At 28.9% G+C, this 25,465-nt stretch overlaps 1 protein-coding gene across 3 annotated transcripts in view; it reads right to left on the minus strand.

Moving 5' to 3' along the window:
* Nucleotides 1–22,614, minus strand: part of LOC129963048 (limulus clotting factor C-like) — a 55,617-nt gene extending 33,003 nt beyond the window's left edge. Inside the window, exons 1-5 of one of the 3 annotated variants that reach the window (XM_056077068.1) lie at nt 22,407–22,614; nt 6,996–7,173; nt 2,145–2,308; nt 881–973; nt 558–725 (exon numbers count right to left, since the gene is read on the minus strand). In XM_056077068.1, coding sequence (XP_055933043.1) covers nt 558–725; nt 881–973; nt 2,145–2,308; nt 6,996–7,173; nt 22,407–22,431 — 628 coding nt within the window. In that variant the 5' untranslated portion in view covers nt 22,432–22,614. Of the gene's footprint in view, nt 1–557; nt 726–880; nt 974–2,144; nt 2,309–6,995; nt 7,174–9,063; nt 9,144–19,561; nt 19,689–22,406 lie in introns of those variants that run through there. The other 2 variants (XM_056077069.1, XM_056077067.1) reach the window with 2 other exon arrangements.
* Nucleotides 22,615–25,465: the final 2,851 nt, after the last annotated feature.

Consider the following 25,465-nt stretch of genomic DNA (forward strand, 5'->3'; position numbering starts at 1 on the left):
ACCCCCTTTATTAAAAAGGAAATACTTCTAAAATAAAAATTTAAAAAAATCGAGGTGTAACCTTCAGCTTCATTGAAATGCAGAATATTCTCTCTAATTAGAAAACTGGGTATGGAAATAATGGAAATAACACACTCTAATCAATGTTAAAAAAAAGGCGTGGTTTATTGCACATGGAATAGCATCACATTTACAGAATAGTTTTATGATAAGTAAGTCCCCTTACGGAAAAGAAACCATTTCTAACAATAAAGCTGCACAAAATCCCTATTTTGTGCTGCTTTAAGGTTTGTATTCAAAACAAATGGTTTATTTTATTAAGCAGTTATTTTTATGGTTTGTATTTAAAACAAACCATAAAAATACTGGTAAAATAATCGAAGGGCTGATGTTGTAGAAAATAACTGTTTTCGATCTATCTAGTAACTTTTTTCAACGGAGTTGTATTTCAAGCATAAATCTGATGGTGGAAAAGATGTTTTAAGCCTGAATTATCTGTTACATCCCATAAATAACAACGTTAGTAACAAAAAGAATTTTTTAAAAAAGTAACTTACGACACATTGGAGGTTTACCGGACCACTTGTGGTTAGACATACACGTGAGAACGGCTGCACCTCTCAATTCATATTCGTTCGGACAAGTGTAGACAGCAGTGACCGGCATGTCAGGTGGACTGAGAACGACTTGAAGAGGAGGAATGGGTGGTTCTGGAGGTTTACAGCCTGTAAATAATTTACAGAGGTACATAAGCATGAACATTAATTGAAAAATTGTTTAAATCCTAATGAATAACAAATCATTTTCAGTTCAGTTTAAATTCAGGCTCTTAACTTTTAGATATATTTAAAAAAACAATACAAATTTTAAAAACTTTTACCTTTACGACGTTCACATCTCCTTCCTTCGAAATCTGCGGAGCATAGACACCTTCCGTCTCTCTGACAGACACCTCCATTCACACAGTCGCAGTCTGAAAAAAGAAAAGGAGAGCCTCAGAATCTCATTTTTTTCTGATTCAGATTTTTGAAAAATTTAAAGAATATGTTTATATCATATAAGGGGATATTTTTAATCGATACTCTGACTCTTGATAGGGTGCTTTAAAAAAGACGAACCTTTAAATGTTCATTTGTTGTTATTGTTGTTGGTATAGTTGCTATTTAGAATTATATAGTTAACACTAACTTTAAAGAATAAGCATAGACGATTATACAATATAATTTATTATTAATATAACGATTAAAGTAAATTCATTTGCACATTAATAATTGGTTTTGAAATTCGTGCTACACATGATTGTTAATGCTTCGTCGATGGTCTTTAAAGCTGTCACTGTATTTTTATGTTTCATCCCGATATCCTTTATTTGAGGATAAATGGATTCAATTAATAGTATCACTTTTACACATTACTTTAATCGGCAACTATTATGTGATCAATATAGAAATAATAATAATTTCAAATAAATTAACATAATGACTTTATAGGTAAAAAAAAAATGTCTTTTCGCATATCTCCGCATATATTGTATATAAAAGCATCCTTCCTCAAAGTGAAATCATCAATTCTACCAGATACTGTGATCGGCTTGATAGATTAAAAGGTGCCATAGCAGAAACACGACAAGAATTGACAAAAAGACGAAGCCCTGTTTTTCATTGCGACAATACAAACCTCCATGTTGTATTGGCTGTAAGAGAAAAACTATTACAATTTAATAGGGACGTGCTATTATGTCCCCTGTGCTTACCAGATATGGTTACTGTTATTAAAAAAATTATCTGCATGATAAACGGTTCCAATCCGTAAGCAAAATAAAAGCGCATCTAGAGGCATATTTTGCAAGTATGCACCAAGAAATTCTGAATGATGTAACAATAAGGCTTCCTAAGAAGTAGAAAAAGTATACAGAGCAGTTCGATTCATATATTATGCAATAAATCATATAAACTATTCTATCGTGTGTTCCTTTTTGTATTAAAAAATGCAAAGAACAATAGAAATTATGGGACAACTTAATACAACTCTTAATGACCCAACTATAGTTTTACTTTTTTTTGCAGAATTCGTAGTTGCAATCAGGATATTATAAATTTTTAACCATTGCTTAGATAAGATGGAAATATTACAGATTCTCTTACCATTTTCACACCAAACTCCATACTTTCCTTCTGGACACGTAGCGCAATTATCTCCTCCATTCGGATGGCATTGTAGGCATCTTCTGTATCGTGGACAAACGTCTTCTTCTTTGAGATCATCGCACGGCTTACACCTTACTTTCCATCGATAAGAATAACTGCATCTGGACGAAAAAGAACAATTTATTTGTGAATACCATGATAATAAACTGTTGCCATCCATTACAGCAAATTTGTATTTCCTGCTAGTCTACATCTATTTATATTTCTCTTTTCACACTTTCAATCAATCATTTAAAATTTATCTATCTGTTTGATGAAACTATTTCCTTCTTCTATTTTTATTAAAGATTTGAGGTTTAAAAAAAGTCACGGCGTAACTTTTCACCTCATGCTATAATGTATTATTAATCAATCCTCATTATTGTCCACAGTGAAATGAAAATACTATTGTCTTTATACCATCATAATAAATTACTCATAAGCGTTTCACAATATATAGGTGTGAATTCAACTGAAGCGAATAATGCGAATAAAGCAAAAATAGTGATTGCAATGCAGACATTGAAAATATGAAGTATTATATTTACAGATGTAAGCTTTCCAGGCATTTCAAGCACAAATATTTTTCAAAAAATATTTGGAATTCTAGACTTTTTTGAACAAATAACGTGCATCATCCATGGGCTCTTATAAGGCAAAAACATCGAAAGATTTCTGGGAAACTGAAGTTGTTTGAAAGATTTCTGGATAACTAAAACTTTTGCAAATAGATTGTTGATTTTATTATTATTTTTAAATATTAATGATGGAGGCAGAGTTTATTTGAATATATAATTATTTTTAGATAATTTTTTTTAAATTTTCTGATGATTTTCCAATGTATGTAGACAAATTTATCTTGGACAATATCTGTAACAACAATTTATTCTATAATAATATTTTAAAATAAACTTGCAAGTATGTGATTTCTTCGGTCGGATTTCATGAACCTCATGAATAATTATTCTTTGTTTCTAAAAACCCTGATTTTTTTACAACTCGAAGTTATCATAGGGAATTTATTTTGATTATTAAAGAAATAGAAACACATGTGTTGAGTATCAAACTGTTTGCATCTCCTTGTTTCTCAATATCTACTGGAATTCTATCTATCAAAATTCATAATACAGAATTAGTCTATCAGAATAGAACCCAATACAGAATTCAGACTATCAGAATAGAACCCAATATAGAATTCAGTCTATCAGAATATTCTTACAACATGGGAAATGCGTTGTCATGGGCAACGTATTCGCAGACGTTGCGATTTCGTTATGTGAAAGTTTGGCGTATCTTATTTCTCCCCAACATGGTGAGAGTAGTGAAGGAGATTTGACGAAAGCAACAAGTGAGAAGTTAATATGAATGCAAAATTGAAGGGGCTTAATAGGGACAATTCTTTAAGACGTAAAGAAATTTGTACAATCATTTGATTTCATTGTATTTTTAATATTATTTATGGATGCATAATGAAATAAATGCATTCACAGAAAAACGTCCGTTGTTTCTTTATTATATTCAAAACTCTTAATTTCAGACATAGATGTTATTTTTCTGTATTACTTATGAAGTTAAGAGCAGTTGTGGCAAAAAATGTTGCTCCAATGAACGAGCCAAAAGTGTATCAATAAAAAGGTCATTTTCAAAATCAGAATAGCAGAATTATTCTCGTGAAAATTATATATTTCAAGATGGCAATTTCAATAGAATATATTCTGAAAATGTTTTAAATGATTTTAACTGAAAATTTCGCCAGTGCTGTTCCTCCTATATTGAAAAATAAATTGAATTTTTAAAGAAAGCAAATAAATAAATAATAGGTGCAAAGTCATATAAAATTTAATCAGTATCAATCGTAAAAAAAAGGTTTCCCCCAAACCTATCAGATATGATATAATTGCGTTTCAAATTCATATAAAAATATGTAAAAATTAAAACATTAGAACTGATACAACTTCCATAGTGGAGTCACAAAAATGTTGCGATTACGTGAAAATCTATATAAAAATAGTGGTAATAATCTACATAATTTTTTATATATTCATATCATAAACTTTCCAATATATTTATGAGTTCATACTTTGATTTCAGTTGGAGATGATAAAGCAAATATTATTTGCTGATGACAATCAATTCATTTCTAGAAAATAGTTTGAAATGAAGCAACAAAATTAATCATTATAAGCACAAATTTATTTAATTTATAAGTAAAATTAGCAGTACCCGCATAGCGTTGACCGTGTCATAACATCTAAGAAGAAAAATTAGCTTTAGACTTTTAAGTCTAGACTCCATCCGATATGACATGGAAATGTCATGCGGGATCAAAAATATATTTAGAGATCATCAAAAATAACTACAAAACAATTTTTTATTGCACACATTCAGAAATATTTAGGATAAGCTTTGATATACAGTCATTTGGCACCTTTCGAGGTAGGCAATGTTTCGGTGGCGCTTTGTTTGGGGTTACATGGCCAGCATTTTTTTATGTTATTGTATTTCGATCTTTCCTATTCATTTACCTTGATTTTTTTTCCTGCTGCACATACTTCTTCTGCTTACTTTCATTATTTTCGATTAATTTTTTTTCTATGCATTTCTCTTTGCTGCATTTACTGACTTTTTCTATATTTCCGTTAATTTCTACAGCGTTCCTCGGAATCTTAAGATTGGAAACGTTATACCTGCTGTTCGCGCCACATTCAGCCATTGCGCTAAAATTTGGCGATAAGCTGTTTTTTTGGGTGAAAATAACTATATATAAATGCTGTAACATATTTAAAGTGTTAAAATGGTTTCAATTTTCCCTAGTAAACAACACAAGCCTTTTGATTCATCTTTCCATTTTATAGCTGGGCTAAATTTTGATATACAATTATTTTGCGCCTTGCGAGGTTGGAAATTTTTCGGTGGCGCTTTTGCTACCGTTACCCTATTGCTGCTGTTCTAGCCACATTCGGCCATTTTACTAAAATTTGGTGATAAATTATTTTTTGGCGAAAATGACAGTATATAAAGTTGTTCCTAAAGCTGAACAATATGGACAGACTATAGATATTGTTCTTATTGAAACCGAGGTATCATTTCTGTAATCCACACATCGATCGAAATTCAGAACGGTGTACCTTTTCGTACCAAATATCAGGAACGTTTGTTCTTTCACTTCTCCGGTGTCTCAAATTTAAATGTCTTCCTCTGTCAGCAGACAGGCGAGATTCATTCTGTCTCTGTAATTCAATTGCAGTGCGATTTAAAGAGAGAGGCTACTTCGCTCAGTAGAAGGCTTTCCTTTGAAGAAAGTGCGGACATTCTTCCTCTGATATTCACTATCCTAAAGTTTCTTTCCTCTACATTTTCATTATCGCGCAACAAACGAAGCGTTTCGGCATTTAATGTGCTCCGGCCAAAGTTGAATTTCCTTCTTTTGGAGATAATGAGATTTGAATCGCGTTTTAAAATCAGACGTAAACAAAGAAATGTATCGCATATGAATACCACAGCTCTTGCTATTTGCACATGCGAAGTTTGAGATTTCCGCTCACGCGCAAATAAGTTGCAAAGCGCAGATACTGTGCTTTACGCATGCGCGAATCGTAGTAGGAAAATAATTAAAATCGCAATTATAAAACTCCTTTTTTTTTATTTTGATATGACTTCAATATGCTAAAACTTTCCCCAATAAATGTCCTACAAAACGGCACAAATATCTCTAAAATTAGTTAAGTATTTCTCGAGTTTTTCGGGTCTCAACATATAGACGCTTTTAGGAGATTTCATTTTATACTACGTATAGATTTGTGTTATGAAAGTATTTCATAAATTTTAAGAAAATGTTTTAAAACCAATAATACTTTCTAAAACTATTTTCATGATTTGAAGAATTTCATAGAAATGTAGAAATTTTTCAAACTTGAAATTCATCTTTGCAGTTCTATTTTATATTAATTACCTTTGGCGACCATCTGGTTCACTTGTGTTATTGAGTATATTTAATTTCAATTTAATCGTGTAGATATGACTTCCCGTTTATAATTCCGCCATATTTTTAGGTATTAAAGCCAAGTTATTTATAATTGTTTTCATGTGTTCTATTCATTATGTATATGAACCTTTTTAATGGAAATCAGTACCATTTATATCATGGCGCTATTAAAAATGTAAATATCTCTTTTATTTATTTTGTGAATTTCACGATACTGCAACTTCATTTTTTTTATAAAATTCAAAAGTTTACATATGTTCTCTTCATTTTGTAAGTGAGCCTTTCTTTATGGAGACTAATCCTATTACATGACAAAACTATTAAAAATGCAAATGTGTGGTTTATCTATCGTTTAAATTTCGAGGTACAGTATTTTTTTATTCGCTTTGTAAACTACACAGATATTAAAACTGAATTTTTTGTGCCAAATTTGGTAAATATAGGTCAAAGGTTTTGGCCTGTAAATCGCAAACGCACACACATTCATCTTTGTTATTAGTAGATATTTTAGAAGATTGTGAATCAGATGAAATCCATTTAATAAACAGATCAAGTATATTTTAATAATATGAATATCTTTAATTAAAACCAACAGTCCATTTTCATTTCTCTGCGTTAAACTGCATCGAAAAATCACTTCTAAGTAGAATTTAATTTAGTTAAAATTCCTTTTTCTATTTTGAACGTCATGAATTCCATTGAATCTCTTACAGGAGTAAAATAATTATTACCATTTATTAGGCAGTTGGCTAATATTTATTTAAAAAAAGCATTGAAGTAACGAATTATTGGGCACTTGGAATACGTAATGAATTTCTACTTACATGGCAACGGCGACTTCTGTGGGCGTTTGCTTGATACCACAGGGACAAGTTACATTTACGGATGGGGGACATTTCCCTCCTATTCCGAGTTTGGAAAGGTCAAGACCAATCCCGACGAATCCATCCTTCATAAACAGGTGACCCTCCGCGGTAGCCAACAAAGTCAGGAAGGCAATACCTACGCAACACACAAAGAGCGGCCGATAAGGTCTGCAACTTCACAATATTTGGAAGAGAATTTGAAAGAAGTACAAACAGAATTTGTATAGATTTCTGATCGCTAAGCATATCTTTTCCTGATATACTGGAAAATATGAATGTCTTATATTTTTCTATTTCTGTCGAGTTCTGTTTAACTAGAAAATTTTGAGTTCGATTTTAAGGATAATTTTGGACAATAAATAGGTTAGATATTTCAAGAAATATTGCTTTATATGTTACAATCTGATTTGATCTAATTTGAAATGTCTTTATGTGAGAATTCACATGAAAATTTATAAAATTATTTTCCTTACAAATTTTTCAAATTTGATGCTTTTGAGATTTATATTCATTTATACAGTAAAAGATAATTTCTGTTGATATATTTAAATACTTAAACAGAATGTTTGTAAGATGCTATACATCATCAGATAAAAAGCAGTTTGTTTTTATATTACGCTAGTAAGCAAGGTTTTATAAATATTTGAGGGTGTATCTAATAAAAAAAAACAAGGCTTTCCTCTATAATGAAATAGCAATATTTTCTATAGTTAAAACTGTAAGTTCAGAGTACTTAAAAAAAGAAAAAATATTTAAAAAAATTATTAATTGATTTATTAAGATAATTATAAATTTTCCAAATTTATCAAATTTTTTTCATTTATATGATAATAAATATCTTTTCATGCATGTATTGCATCTATTTATTAAATAAAAATACATAATATGTAAGATTTTTTTCACATATATTTTTATATGTTCCTTTGTTTGCTCTGTATAAATATATATTTAGACCATGTGAATTCTCGGGTATATTTTTGCTTAAAATTGATTTTGAATAGCTCAATAATTAATTCGCAAAATAATTGATTTTCATTTTTTCACTTGGAAAAGGAATATTTTTTTTTTAAAAGCACTGCTTAATTAATTAATTTTAATCAATAATTAAAGAAAGCTACAAATCAATTTGGGGGGTATTTTTCTGTTATTTTTACAATTATTTATGAACATTTAAAGACAGTTAAAAAAGAATAATGATTTAGGGTTTACTTCATGCAGATATTTTATAGGCAAGAAAATTTTTAGAACAAATTCTGTACGTATCCTGATATCCAAATATGATATGATGTAAAAGTTTTCATGGCCGTGAAACAATGCAAGAACAGAAAATATTCTCTTCATTATATACAAGCGAGGAAAAGTAAATGCTTATTTTCCTCTCCCCTTTGAGGTTATTTTTGATTCTTATAATGTTTTATTCATTTTTTTATTCTTATCAATTAAGTTTTATTCTGATCAATTAATTCATAGAAATTCTTTTTTAAAAAATTTCGTAAATATTTTGAAAAAAAAACCCAAATATATTTAGTTTAGAACTTTATAATTAAGATATTTAATACCAAATAAAAAGTTCAAGAGAAATTAAAAAAATAAATAGATTATTATTATTAAACGATTGAATAAAAAATATTCTTCAATGTCCTTCGCGGAAAGTTTTGCATAGGCAAGCTCCAATAATTTCAAATCATTTATGAAGTGCCAAAACTGCATTGGGTCTTTAATCAAATTTCCAATGACTGATGTTCTTATTAAGAAGTTTGATAGATGATAATTATATTTATTTATTTTGGAATTTTTAACTAACCCAAATAAAGAACAAATTCTGCAACTTGCTGCTAACGGAAAGCAAATTCAAAATTAGACTTGTTTAATACGAAATTTATGAGGTTTTTTAAAGGTTTAGTCAAGATATATCTTTTTAAAACGTTATCAGAGAGAAAATATTAATTATAAAGAACAATAAATATAAAAAAATTTAATTTGAATGAAAATTTTACATTTGCTCAGAATTTGGAGCAAAGCTTACCGATAACGCTTGAGCTATAAAAAGCAGTCCACATTTCGTAATGTTTTATACCGCTGTGTGATTTTGAAATGAAGAACGCCTTACTTCCTCCCGCAAAAAATAATAATAATAAAAAAAAAGACTTCCCGGATGTTGATATAAGTTACTAATATTCACACCTTTTTTTCCATGTAAAATATGAATTCACCAATAAAAATGTCAACTTATTTTTAGAGTCCTAATTAGACATCAGCAATGAATGTGAAATATACATGTAAATGGAAGTATATTTTGAAAAACTGTAGTACAGAATTTTATAGTATGAAGGCTATGCAATTCTGACCGGTATTATTTTTTTATCATCATAAAAACGAGAACTTACTTTTAAAGAAAAAATTAGATGAATGTGAAATCTATGATGAATAAAATTAGATGAATGTGAAATCTATGATGAATAAAATTAGATGAATGTGAATTCGGTGAAGAAAAAATTAGATGAATCAGTAATGAATGTGAAATTTACATGCAAACAAAAGTACATTTAAAAGGATTTTAGCACAGAATTATATAGCACGAAGAATATAAAAATCTGAGAGTCCCTATTTTATGACTGTAGCAAAAAAAATTCAATTGCATTACTTAAAGCTCTAATTAGTAATAAATATTTAGTCTACAAAAGAGAGTATATTTTTAAAAAAAATAGCAGAGCAGAGTTTAAAGTGCTAAGATTAAAATATTGTGTGCAAGGAAATATTGTGTAAAAGAAAAGAAAATAATCCGATAAAAAATTGTTATCAATGAGGATTTTATTCTATAATCAAGAGATGTCACCGTAAATATTATTTGCTTCAAACATACTTACGATTCCAATAAAGTACAATTATTTTCCCTTCCGTCATCATTGAAAAAAAAAAAAAAACTGAAACGCGGTTGTCACAATAATAATAATTATAATAAATTATTAAAAAAAAGCATTCCTTAACGCAAATATTATCTCAAAATAATGAGCAGCGTTAAAGAAAATGAACGGAAGATGAATGTAGATTGAAGAGTTAAATCATAAAATTCAATCTTTGAAGTGTGCAGACATTATAATCAGATACTATGGAAAAATAACAAATTGTTTTAAGAAACTAAAATATCAATTTAAAGAAAACCATGATATAAATATTTACCTAAACCATAGGAAAGATCTTCTTTCATGTTCTATGTCTGCACAGATATCAAAGTAAAATATTTTGACAAGAAACAGCAAATAATACTCACAAATTGCAATTTATGAAAATGCCGTCTGTGAGAAAAGTGCTAGGGTTTTTTCACCCCAGCACTAAAACGGAACTATATCATCCAAAGAAAGTAAATTGTGCACTTTTTTCAATGGTAGATGAATTTTAGACAAAGAAGATACGATACAGAAAACTGCAAAATTGCAGAAGTCATTGTAATGCAGATGCCATAATCTGGAATATATGAGTACTTCGTGAGCTATAAAATGGATCCTTCAGAGAAAAGTGGATGAACTTTTGTTTCTGATTGTTTATAAAGAAAATTCTAATAAAGACTAATATTATTTTTTTTTCTCTCAACGCGTTAAACATACAAACATTTAAAGCATACTTCTGAAAGTTATGATTTTTTTAAATTAACATTTTTCTCAATTTTATTGAAGGCGTCACCACAGTTATTGAGCGCACATTTTCAGAATAAGAAATTAAGAGTTGAATTAAAAAAAATGGAATTTAAAAAGAATGGATACTTATTTGAAATGAATAGAAATCTCAATGAAAACTGCATTAAATTATTTAGAAATCACCCGTTAAATCATACATCCATTCTAATAAAAATAATTTACCCAAAAATCAATGTTTAGGGAAAATAGGTGAAATTTCTTAAATCACAAAAGTTTAAAAAGATTCTTAAGTTTAAAAAAAAAGAGAATCATCGTTACACAAACATATAACTTATTTTATTCTCTTTTAAAATCTATGATAATGAATATAGTAATAAAATTTTGCAATTTTATTTCATTTTATTAGCGAATTTGTTACACAAACGTAAAATTTCATGCATACCGAGATATATATCGAAAGATATAGAGAGATATATAGACAAAATAATATAAAATCAGAGGAGAAAAAGTAAAAATATACCATAAATGGAAAATAAAGTGAAAAACGAAGGCAAACTATAGTAAAAAAGAAAAGTCCTTAAAATATATGAAAAAAAGTATGTGCGTGTGCGTGCGTATGTATACTTAAACAAGTCAAAGATGGACGTGCGTCAATTTCTTTAAAAATCGCTAAAATTGTATTTGTCGTTACTAACTAAAGTTGCAACCTTAATGATAATTTTGAAATGACATATAGAAAAATGCCCTTTTATACAAAAAAGATGTATAATTTATAGTTTAATAGTTCAATAATTTGCTTTTATCCCTGTTTTTGTAGGGAGAAAATGTCCTCTCGTTTGTGAAATGAGGAAGAAGAATGTGGTGACAGAGCCACGAAATTACGAGGTCTATAGCAAAATGATACTTTTAATAGAATTACATAATTGTTTAAAAAAATATTACGAATCGAAATGATAAAAATATTAAAAATTCAAAAATTTAGGTTTTGCAATAAAAAAAAAATTAATCAGATTTCTTAATGAATAGATTGAAATTAAACTATATTGCTCTTAAATTTACATAGCATTAAATTTGTTGAAATTAATTACTTAGCAATTGAATTAATTGTTGAAATTAATAAGAAATTCCTCAAAACTTTTTTTCTCTTTACCTCCATTTAAAAAAACGTTTCATATTTCCTTTGTTTTAAAATAAAATTTTTCATCAGAAGAAATCATCTAAAAGAAATTAAATGCTATGTTTTCTCAGTTATTTCTAAAAAAATTCATCTAATTGACGAATAGAAAAGTTGTATTTAACGTAATAACATAGTAAAAGCAATGCTAAAGTAAAACAAAATAGATAGTACAGGAATATTATTATTAACGAACGTAGTGTTTGAAAAACAAAATGGTAAATAAACTCAGATCTATATTTTCTCTGCATTGTTAAGGAATTAATAAAAACATTGGAATTTAAATTTGTTTAACTACATTTCCCAAACCTTTGTTAATCACAATAATACAAAAGTTTTAAAAAATGTCAGATCATTTCATCAATGCAATTCAAAACCAAGTAAAAAATACTCAAATAACTACAGATTAAATAAGAAATAAATTTATTGGCTCATTGAAATGAAATATGATTAACAATGTTTTTGAAATTTCCTTTAAATAAAACCACCAAGTTTCATTTTTAGATAATTCTTAGAACACAGATTGGAACATAGTATCAAGATATATATTTATTTTATACTAGCTGTTTTGGCAACCGGCATGTTCACCAATAATATTTCTGTTTTCTTCATCTGACTTCGAAAGTAATTCGCAGCTTTAAAGCTAGAATAATAATTTAATCAACTTGTATTTAATTATTGATTGTATAATCTTGATCTTGCTCAGATCTAATTTTTCAAAGCAGACAAACTTTTTCTTTTCCCTTCCTTTCTTTTCTTTTTTTAAAAATTTAATGCCTTCAGACGAACCGGACGTGTTTCATTTTCAATATTACTAGTGGGCGATTTAGGTATTTTTCTGCCGAAGGATTTCACATTATGATGTCTTTCTTTTAATAAGATTATCAGTTTTGTTTCACATCCTTCATTTAGTAAGGTTATCTGTCTTGTTTCATATCCTTCTTTCAGTAAGGTTCTTAGTTTTGTTTCACATCATTCTTTTAATACGATTATCAATTTTGTTTCACATCCTTCTTTGAATAAAGTTATTAATTTTGTTTCGCATTCTTCTTTTAATACTATTATCAGTTTTGTTTCGCATTTCCACATATTTTTGGTATATTAATGATTTTTTTAGGTCAATCTTTCCTTATTTGTTCTCATAAATTATGATTCAAGAAGAATCATGCGTTTGTTCACAGTATTATTGAAGCAGGTATTTGGTGTTGTTTATAAATATTTTAATAACTAAGTGAACATAATGAAACACATGAGAACAAGATCAATGATATTAATACCTCATTATTCACAGAATTTTTATTTTTTACAAACTTAGCAAATAGGAAAATATAATTTTTTGATTGACTTGATTGCGGCCTTTCTCAACCGAGGGTCTTAGGCAGCTACTTAATTGGAAATCCACTTCTGAGTAATATCAAATTTTGTTAAAGATTAAGAATAGAAGGAATAAAAAAAAATGCAAATAATTTTCAATTTCGTAATGGGAAACTGTAATGCTCGGGTGTTTTTGTCATTGTGTAAAATAACTTATGATGGATTCTATGATTCTTTATCACCTTCCTCGATCTAATCAAGGTCGAACATACCAAAAACACAGGACATGTACACAGTCCATGAAAGGATATAATTTTGTAGAATTTTATTTTTTTAAGGCTTTAAATCCCCAATTTACCACTAAACGAAACGTATGGCAATTCCTATGGTAAAAAAAAACCCTACCTAATAGGAATTTTGTAACCACTACAAAATTTCGAAGAAATTATAGAATAAATATTAAGTTCCATATCAATGATCAATTCCAACCATTCTGTAATATAGGAAAGTCGCAAAATCTTTTCTAGTTTATAAAAAAATATTGTAAGAAGATGTTATAATTTGACATGTGGTTGATCGATATACGGTGAAGGCGGTTATAAAGTTTTTAATAAAATCACTTATATCAGTACATTTCAATGTAAGCATCCTTGGTAGATCGAAGAATGTCCACTTCTATCCAATAAAACCATTTATGTCAGTAAGCTTCGATGCAAGTATCCTTGGTAGATAGAAGAATGTCCACTTCTATCCAATAAAACCATTTATGTCAGTAAGCTTCGATGCAAGTATCCTTGGTAGATCGAAGAATGACCACTTCTATCCAATAAAACCATTTATGTCAGTAAGCTTCGATGCAAGTATCCTTGGTAGATCGAAGAATGACCACTTCTATCCAATAAAACCATTTATGTCAGTAAGCTTCGATGCAAGTATCCTTGGTAGATCGAAGAATGACCACTTCTATCCAATAAAACGATTTATGTCAGTAAGCTTCGATGCAAGTATCCTTGGTAGATAGAAGAATGACCACTTCTATCCAATAAAACCATTTATGTCAGTAAGCTTCGATGCAAGTATCCTTGGTAGATAGAAGAATGACCACTTCTATCCAATAAAACCATTTATGTCAGTAAGCTTCGATGCAAGTATCCTTGGTAGATAGAAGAATGACCACTTCTATCCAATAAAACCATTTATGTCAGTAAGCTTCGATGCAAGTATCCTTGGTAGATCGAAGAATGACCACTTCTATCCAATAAAACCATTTATGTCAGTAAGCTTCGATGCAAGTATCCTTGGTAGATAGAAGAATGACCACTTCTATCCAATAAAACCATTTATGTCAGTAAGCTTCGATGCAAGTATCCTTGGTAGATAGAAGAATGACCACTTCTATCCAATAAAACCATTTATGTCAGTAAGCTTCGATGCAAGTATCCTTGGTAGATAGAAGAATGACCACTTCTATCCAATAAAACCATTTATGTCAGTAAGCTTCGATGCAAGTATCCTTGGTAGATAGAAGAATGACCACTTCTATCCAATAAAACCATTTATGTCAGTAAGCTTCGATGCAAGTATCCTTGGTAGATCGAAGAATGACCACTTCTATCCAATAAAACCATTTATGTCAGTAAGCTTCGATGCAAGTATCCTTGGTAGATAGAAGAATGACCACTTCTATCCAATAAAACCATTTATGTCAGTAAGCTTCGATGCAAGTATCCTTGGTAGATCGAAGAATGACCACTTCTATCCAATAAAACCATTTATGTCAGTAAGCTTCGATGCAAGTATCCTTGGTAGATAGAAGAATGACCACTTCTATCCAATAAAACCATTTATGTCAGTAAGCTTCGATGCAAGTATCCTTGGTAGATAGAAGAATGACCACTTCTATCCAATAAAACCATTTATGTCAGTAAGCTTCGATGCAAGTATCCTTGGTAGATAGAAGAATGACCACTTCTATCCAATAAAACCATTTATGTCAGTAAGCTTCGATGCAAGTATCCTTGGTAGATAGAAGAATGACCACTTCTATCCAATAAAACCATTTATGTCAGTAAGCTTCGATGCAAGTATCCTTGGTAGATCGAAGAATGACCACTTCTATCCAATAAAACCATTTATGTCAGTAAGCTTCGATGCAAGTATCCTTGGTAGATCGAAGAATGACCACTTCTATCCAATAAAACCATTTATGTCAGTAAGCTTCGATGCAAGTATCCTTGGTAGATCGAAGAATGACCACTTCTATCCAATAAAACCATTTATGTCAGTAAGCTTCGATGCAAGTATCCTTGGTAGATAGAAGAATGACCACTTCTATCCAATAAAACCATTTATGTCAGTAAGCTTCGATGCAAGTATCCTTGGTAGATCGAAGAATGTCCACTTCTATCCAATAAAACCATTTATGTCAGTAAGCTTCGATGCAAGTATCCTTGGTAGATAGAAGAATGACCACTTCTATCCAATAAAACCATTTATGTCAGTAAGCTTCGATGCAAGTATCCTTGGTAGATCGAAGAATGACCACTTCTATCCAATAAAACCATTTATGTCAGTAAGCTTCGATGTAAGCATCCTTGGTAGATAGAAGAATGACCACTTCTATCCAATAAAACCATTTATGTCAGTAAGCTTCGATGCAAGTATCCTTGGTAGATCGAAGAATGACCAATTCCAGCCAAGTTCTGTTATCCAACGTTTTGGCTGTCACATTAGATACAACATCTGTGATCTTAACTTTAAGTGTTTTAATATATTTATCTGGTATTGCAGACATTTAGTCACTTATGAAACACAAAGAGAAAAAAAGTTAGTGGAATAGTATCGGGTGAGCATGGACGTCGCTGATTCTAATTTCGCCATGACTTTATTGAAGCCATTTTGATAACAATCGAATGAAAAATCATTATTTCTGCATTAGTTCCGCCATATATTGGACCAAAAAATTTCAGAACACGATAATTTCATATTTAAAAAAGAATTATGTATTATATTTAATGGTTTTTTCGTAGTAAAGTTTTGTATTCAGGGAAAGAATTTCCGACCACCCTGTATTAAAAAAAAAAAAAAAAAAAAAAAAAACCATTAAAAAATCTAGATAAATTAACTATTAAATTTTGGATTTCTAAAGTTTACTTTGGGCAAAATTGAACTTCTTCTCCAATTACCGCTCTTTCTCTAAAAAAAAGAGAATCAAAGGGGGGAGTAGCAAACCATTAAATTTTTCAAATTGAGAATTATTTTTTAAAAAAAAATGTTGCTACTTTCCTTCTTGACTATTAAATAGAAATTAAATTAATGTCTAAATTGTAAATATAACAACTGAACATTCCAATCGAGAACCAATAGTTACTTTTTTTAGCCGTGAACAGAAAGGCATATTGTTCTAATTGGGAAATGTTTTAAAAGTCGTAAAATATTGTATTTTATTTTGTTTTAGTCAATAAATGAAAATATACTTAATTTAAATTCTTATACAATTCTTCGGTCAAATTAGATCTGTTCCATGCAGTACAAACAGAACAAGCACTCATTTACCTTCAATATTATTAGAGTTTCTTTAATGTAATCAATTACAAGATGATTTATAAAAGTGAATTAAATAGTGAGATAATAGTGAGATATAATCCGATGGAAAAGGAATGGAAATTATTTTCTACCACACTTCATGAACTCAAATTTCAAAACCCGTTTTCCGTTCATATAAAAAGGGAAAAAAGAAAGAAAGGAAAAAGAAAAAAAAAAGTCACAGAAGTAATTATATATTTTGTTCGGAAAATACTTTATTTATTACATTAATTTTCTGTTGGTAATAAAATTTATATTCTTTCTACAGCAAATTTATATAAATATCACAGAACAAAAGAACAAAGGAATTTATAAATTATATTTATATAAATCTGAGAGCCAAAACAAGTACAATATCAAAAAATTAATAAAATAAACAAACTTTAATCTTCGTTGATAAATAATGCACAAACTATGATACAAAAAATTTAAAAAGTGTAAGATACAAAAATTTTGCTATACCATATATAATACTCCAGACATATGGCATAGTAAAGAAGTAAAGTTAATATTAAACTTTAAATTAAATTAAATATTATAAATATATAATTTAAATTAAATATTATATTATAATAAGCTGCGACTTTGTCGAGGTTGAATAGCTGCCTTTCACTGATGAAATACGTGCAATTATGCTACTGATATCCAAACTAAATCGAGAACTGGAATAGGGCTTTAAGTAGAATGCTGTTGATTGATCTAACCTCTTCTTATCAAAAAACCTCACACCAAAATATGCACTAAATTTGTTGAAATAGTAAGTACCAAGAAGCTCTAGGCGATATTCCATCTATTCTTTCCCTTTCCTCATCTCTTTATAGAAGAGAAGATGTGATAACAGCTCCTCTAATTACCAGGATGATCATCATCCAGTCTTTACTGAATAAATTTTGACTTTACAACAATCCTGACGGTCTCTTCTGTAACCAAGAAAATGATATTGAGCATATTCTCGTGTATCTTTTAAAGTATTCAATTCATATTCAAAGAACATACCATTGGAACAAGCTCACTTTCAGTCACCAAGAAATTCCGATCCAAAAACTGTTTTTCATGCGCGCTTTCTTCAAATTTTTCTTCGTTCACTGACGTTTTTTATATTTATTAACTCTGACTCTTTGGTATTAGGGGATGATCCAGATTAGGGGAAATCCCAGATTTTTCATCCCAATTATAATAACTAGAATAGGGATTTCACAATTAGTTATTCGTATAATATTACTTGCCTTTGAAATAAATAGATTGGTAGTAATGAAGTAAATAACCAAAAACAAATAGACATTTTTATTCAGATTTAAATTCGGTATCTTTGCAGGCAAAAATCCATAGTATTTACTTTTTCTTTGAGAAACCTATCTTAAAATGATACGGGCACATGCACACAGGCAGCTTCCTATTGTAAAAACACATCTGCTTTAATAAATATATCAAAATTGGGCACTAAATGAACTATCAGCATATTTTGGTACATTTCTGCCCATCAAATTTGAAATAAATTCTAAGCTTGTAATGCTGTGTGTTATGATTTCTTCCCAAGAATACTAAGGAAAGTACGAAACCTCGAATCAAATTGTGAAAATGGAACTCATACTCACAGACTTTTTTTCTTCATAAGAGAAACATCCCAAAACCATTCTTCAAACCATCCCACAACCATTCTTTTATTTACACTTTCGGGACCTTTTTGTTGGCCTCTCACATGGAATGTTGTTAACTTGGACATTCTCTTGCATTTTGTCTATTTTTGTATAAACCATGCAGAAATTATTTTGGGAAAGTTCTTCTATATATACTTAATCGTAACTTTATTTTTATTTCTCTTGTTATCAAATTTTACAACACTGCAAGCTAAATACTTTGTTTTTCCATGATAATCTTCACTTACAATCCACTACATCTTATCCCTTTGTAAAAAATATTTTCTTTGTAGAAGATTTGATAAAGTAGATCTATGACTTCCAGTATAATATTTGATCACAGAAAGACCTATATTCTCAACAAAATAAGCATAAATTTACACTTTTAAAAATCTGATTGGTTATTTGATTTATTCTTATTTCAACATTCAAGTTATAACATTATTATCCAAATTAGCGCCACATAATAACTTAAAGCATTGCCAAAGGTTTTGTAAGTAATTACAAAATGCAGACGACAAAGTAACATGAAAAGAAAGAGAGAAAATAAATACACTGATATTTTCTCCAAGCCAAAAAGCACAAAATCTTAAGCCACTAGCATATCCAATTAAATTACAGATAAATTTGAATATAAAGATATTGATGAAAGAAATTATATCCTTTTTTCAATAAAATTGCTTTTCTTAATTTATAGCAGCGACATTTCGAAGAAAAACAGAAATGCAATATAATATCGATAACAAATGAGTTCACTTATAAGAAATATAAACACCCTCTCTAATTTGATTGTGTACTTCTGTTTTAACTTTCTTTAAAATAAGAAATTTAGAATTAAAAAAAGTCCAAAATTTTTAAAATGTTGTCTAATGTGGTCAGTCAAAATAAACTGACAAAATAATAGAGATACAGGTGAATATTTATCAGCTACGCTATAAAATTTTAATGTGTTTTATAAATGGTCGTTTGAATTGTTTCAAAAAATGTAATCTTCTTTAGATACAAAATGCTATTTATTAATTAATAATCAATAATGGATATGCTTAATTACAGAAAAAAGCTATGCCATAGATCTTCTCTCCTGTATTTCACAAGTATCTGCAGCTCAAGCAAGAACAAAAAACGAACGTAAGCCAACAGAGGCAAAGCGTTGCAAGCTGTGCTTTTTTATATACTTACTGCTTTACTTTCAAACGAGCATGAAAATCAGATTGTCCACAAAGGCAATTAAAATAGGTATCATCACACAAACCCAGGTTTACTCCTCTAGTATAGCAAATATCAATGAAACAGCCAAAGACTGCCACTGCCAAAGAAAAATGTCATTGTTTTGTCAGCAATCGAACACTTGAATGTATTTTTATTATTTCAAGTTATTTTATTTAATCTCAGACGATTTTTAAAGATTTAAACATTTATTAAACAGATCAAACGATTTATACGAATCAAACGATCAAACGATTTACACGAATAAAATTCTACGTTCAGACGATTAATTCCCAACTTTTATTTTAGGATTTGGGGAGCAACTATTATTAAAATAAATGCAGAATTTTGTATGAAAATGTATGAATAAAAGAATATATTTATATATTTACATTTGCATGAAAACATTCTACAACAGTTTTATACTATATTATTGCAACATTCATGATATTGTTCAGTGAAATAAAGATAATTCTGTCATACAACACCATGAAAGAAAATATTATGCAACATTTTTTTGCTACATGAGAAATTTCGATATTTTACATAGTTCGAAAACTGAAGATTTCCTTTATATTAAGGTAAAATGAACATTCAGTAAAAAATTATTCAAATTACATTGGATTTGAAGGGGAGAAAATTCATTTTTAATTCCTTCTAAGTTTGCACTTTAATCTATCGCGAAAAATTTCAACAAATAACAGCCTTATTTCCTTCACATTATACTAAATATAAAAATAAATTCAGAATAAATGTAATAAAAAAATTTCCGAATTCATTTTGCAGAACAGCCATTTGTTTTTTTTCAGTTTTCAAATAAACTAACTAAAAAAAACAAATTCCTGAAAAATTTCTGTTCCATAAAAACAAGGGGGAAAAATCTTCTTTCTCAATATAAAATATGTTAAATGAGAAACAGAAAAGTATAAATGAATCAGGAATTTCAAAACTAAATCTAGCTCAAGAGAGTGCCAAGGTTTCATAAATTTCTACATATCTGTTGTGAAAGAAAAATATATATTAAAATATTATAAAAGTATATTTGATATATCACTAAGAAAATTAAATATATAACTTTATAGAAAATTTTAATTTTAAGCGAAATATAAAATTTTAATTTATCAAAAGTTTCTCATGGTAAATATGCATATAATTAATTCAATGATGCATATATAATTAATATGTGAATTTTTTATGGTGCTCGGCAATTAACAAATCACTTATGCACTTTTATAGAGTAAACAAAATGATCATTATATATGTTTTTTTAAATATATAGCAAATAGTAATTTTGTTTTCAGTAAATTTTGAATATGCATTTTAAGAAATAAAAATCAAATAAATTTCCTTTCCTACCATTTAATTTTTTAATTTAGAATTTTAAAGTCATTAGCAAGGATAAAATCCATATCATCAATATACAGATGATGTCAAAAGAAAAAGAAAAGTGAGTTTGTGTTTCGTTGTTTTCAAATACCATCTCTGTAACAGAAAACATTGTGAAAAGCAATATATGCAGCATACATTCTGCCTTAGAAATATATTGATGTACGTAATTTTCCCTATTACAGAAATGACATTTTAAAGCAATTAGAATACATAAAATCCATTTTTATTTCTCTTTTGACTTGTACACATATACAGATGAAATTTATTGTTACGTCTTTTTTTATTGTTGAGATGTATTCTTTAATCTTTAAAAATTGTTCTGAATTGAAGGTGTGGTTTTTTCATTCGAGCAAAATATATTACGGAAAAGCAACTATTGTATTCCCTATCTCTAAATTTTAATCTGAGAGCATTTGAATTTGACGGCAAATTTAATGCGCAGTGAATTTAGTTCTCGAATCTATGATCTCTTATTTCCAAGCCGAAATTTTATTCTTATTATTTCAATCGTATACTTTCAAAAAAGTTGAATACTAAGGTTAAATATCAAATTAAGATTTTTTTCCCTTTTTTTTTAAACATTAGAATGCCATCATAATGAATTTACGTTAAACCTTTTTTCTTATCATCTAAAACGATACGAAATTTCTCTGCATTTAATACATTTTTTGTAATAAATGACTTCTACAATTATAATAATAGCAACAATTATGACTTCTACAATTATAATAAATATTTTTACTTGAAAGTTAAATTAAAAAGAAGTTAGTTTACAACAAAATTTAAAAAACAAACATTACAATTGAATTAAATATACATTGTTATATTTATATATTCTAGTAGAATTACAACCAGAAATTCTGCGATAGGTCAGATGATGCGAAGTGTGATGAATAATGTATTGTAATTCATACGATGTGTTATTTATTCTGATTTTAAAATTAATTTTTAAAAAGGTATAAATATCATAAGATTTACATTAATAATACAGTCCATATTAAGTAAAGAATACACAGTTTTAAATGTTTCAGATAAATTTGAAAATTTTAAATCAGATAAATATTTGGAGTTTCCAAAAATAAAATGCCTTTAAAATTTATATTATATTATGTTTTAAAGTCTTCCTTTTGAAGATATACAAGCTTTATCCAGAAAGATTTTTTTAATGTACATTACTATTCAACAATGAATGAAAAATATACCCTGAAACGAAATCTCTAAAATTCAAGTTGAAATAAAATTATTTTTAAATGATAAGAAATACTTGCAGATTCTTTCGTTCAACCGGATTTACTGGAAAAACTTTTTTTAAAATAATATCGAACAAGTTTTAAAATGCACTCCATTCATTCGAAACTATTAGTAAAGACATTAAAGCAAAATGAAGTAGATATCTAAGAAAACGATATTTAAATGTATATACACTTACCGCAGAACAGCCAAAACATCTTCATCTTGTCATTGCTTAAACATGAATTGCGGCATTTAATGGGATACTGATCTGATAAAGAGATGCTTCCTCCACCATTTCTGCGAAACTGACATTATCAGTTTCAATTTTCCCAATCGCTAAGCGTAGAGCCCCAAAAGAAAGATGAGAAGTGAAACTTCCATTCAGAGAGGTCAACACCGGTATAGCATCTTTTTTGGAAAGTCCAGTTTTCCCTCCAAGGTCGGCAATAAAGAAACATGATTTCGAATACTTCAACAGCTGCCGGAACGTTGAGATGATAAGCATAATAATAATGAAAACATTCAAGAGATGAAAGGCGAATTAAAAATCAAGGAAGATGCTTCTTTGTCTAGAAGAAAGGGAGAAGTGGTAGACGTTTCGGTAATGGCTAGATATAATTGTTTGTTTATGCATCCGTACAAACTTGTTATCAAAATCCGCTTTAAAGGGGCCTTCCTTAAATTCGTCACTTGCAGATTAAGTTTTACAATGAGCAAACCGTAGCGGAAGGGTGGAAACCTTGGAAAAAATAATCTCTTTCATGGTGAAAATTTTAAATAATGTAGCAATCATAAAAGTTTTTTTTTTTTTCCCATTTATTTGTGAGAATTGCTTGTGTTTTATGAGTCAAAGTAATCGAATTTCGTAAATCTGATTTAAGAAAAACTAACAAACTATTGTAACATAGTATAAGAAATTCGCAACATATTCATTTCAAAACAAATTTTTTCTTTCGATTTTTAACATCCAAAAGTAATCTCGAATTTTATATTTATAAACTGAAATTGAATTGTTCACATCCCTTATAACCAAAAATAAGAACGACATGGAATATTCAAAGATTTCTTAATTAAACAAAAACAGCTATAGAGTTCTAAAATAGAATATCTTTCAATTAGACATAAATACTAATTAAAATTGGAATGAGAAGTCAATAATTGAAGTGCAGATTCTTGACTTTAGTTTCCATTGTTCTCTAATGCCCGAATATCTCTAGAAAATATATTAATCCATTTTAAAACTGCATATTTATGAATAATTATAACAAACTGGTATGGCCCAAGGGGGTAGTGGAATCGGAACACGGTGGAATGCCGTCTTGGCACTCCTTATTTCTTTACTTTTGCTAAAAATAAATAAATACAAAATTATATCTCCTTAAAATCGTGCAGTTTTCTCTTATCCTTAATCTCGAAAATATGATCGGTATTTTAAATTCGTAAATATAACAAACAAGTTACAAGCGATGACAAAATATTAAAATTACGAATTTTCAAATGCATGTAATGTTTTGATTCGGAAAAACCCATATTTTTTTTATATTGCAATCTAAATCTCATGAAATGGTTGATGTGAAGTAAGAATTGAATAATATTTATTTCGAATTTATTTTGATTGTTTGATAAATTGAATAAATTGTTTGATGAATCGTTTTGATAAATTGAGCGAGATTCAGATTGGTTATTAAACAGTAGTAACACAAGGGCTGTTTTGGGACGGCCATCATAGTTTTGAGCCGTGTTCAAATAATGAGAACAATACCTGGATTTCCAATCTAAGTTTTGATCTCATTATTTTTACTAGTCTCAAAACAGATAATTATTCTATGACCTCCTTGAATTATTGAAATTGTATACTCGTTTCCAAGAATTAGGAAAACAATTTTAAGCTAATTTTTATAAATCTAAGTTAAGATATGTTGCGTAAAATAAACATAAAATTATCAAAATAATTATTATACTATAGATATTAGCAGACTATGAAAAACTGAAAAAATTTGTCAGTAATAGAAAATTTGATACTGGAAAAGTATTTTCTATTCAGATATAATCAAATAGAGCTGTTTAATTCAGTAATATTAATACCCAAGGGGCAAACAAAAAGAGGGTTGTTAGAGACGAACTTCGTTCCTTTGAACCATAATCAGATAAAGAGTCGACACAGAGCTTCCCAATCTTATATCTCATACGAATGGATTTGAAGTCAGATTTAACGTGCATCATGCCCACTTAAGCAATAGGATATTGATAGTTTCGAATCTAAAACCTTGCAATTTCGAAGCTGAGACCTAATTACCAGACTACCAAGGCAGATATTGAGTACTAATATAACGATATGCGGTAATAAATAGTGCTCGGAGCATAAGAGGATTTTGCATATCAATGGTAAAATAATATCACTCAGATATTGCTTTGTTTTTCCGATCCTCTATCAGAATTGGCTTTAAAAATAACATAAATGCATTTACTCCCCTCATCTTGTATAGCAAAACTCTATGTCGCCTTTCTCACCACGTCGCTACGCTATTGTGTAAGTGGTGCAGAGAGAGTAAGTGGTGATCAAGCCATGACACTATTTCTTTTCAAGGTGCAATAATATTTTGTTCCTATGGTGTCCTCTAATAAAGATGCTCAGGATATTTGTACTCCCCTTTCTACATTTTCTTCTTTTTCATTTTATAATTTAAACATCCATTTACTGACTTTTAATATGCATATTTACACTTCACTAAAAATGCAAATCAACAAGCAAGTTAAAAAAAAAAAGAAAAAAAAAAAAAACACGTTAAGTTGATGCAGCGAATTGCAGTTATTTGCTTTCCTTCCTTCCCTTTTTCCAGGAGACGACATTATCCTCAGAGGTACACTTACATAACGTGGCTTCTAGGGCAAATGCCAAAAGAACGGCATCCGCTTTTTTAACTGTAATCTGCATATTTCCTGTTGAAATTTTAAGACAGGAAGAGCTAACATTAAAAATTAAATTAAATTAAATTAAATTATATATAAAATGACATTTATATATTTTTAATGATAATTAATAAGACATTTGAAAATGAATATGACTTAGTGGTTTTTTACAAGCGAAACGACTTTGACGACCCATTGGCCCTACCATTAAATTGTATGCATTAATTTTGCAATGCATTGAATGTTTAACAATTAATGAAATGAATGAATTAGGCCCTTACATTTAATTACTATAAAAGAGAGCTAAGTAAAATGAATTTAAAAATATATATATATATATGAGAT

Source organism: Argiope bruennichi, chromosome 3 (genome assembly GCF_947563725.1).
Source record: "Argiope bruennichi chromosome 3, qqArgBrue1.1, whole genome shotgun sequence".
In the NCBI taxonomy this organism is placed as follows: domain Eukaryota; kingdom Metazoa; phylum Arthropoda; class Arachnida; order Araneae; family Araneidae; genus Argiope; species Argiope bruennichi.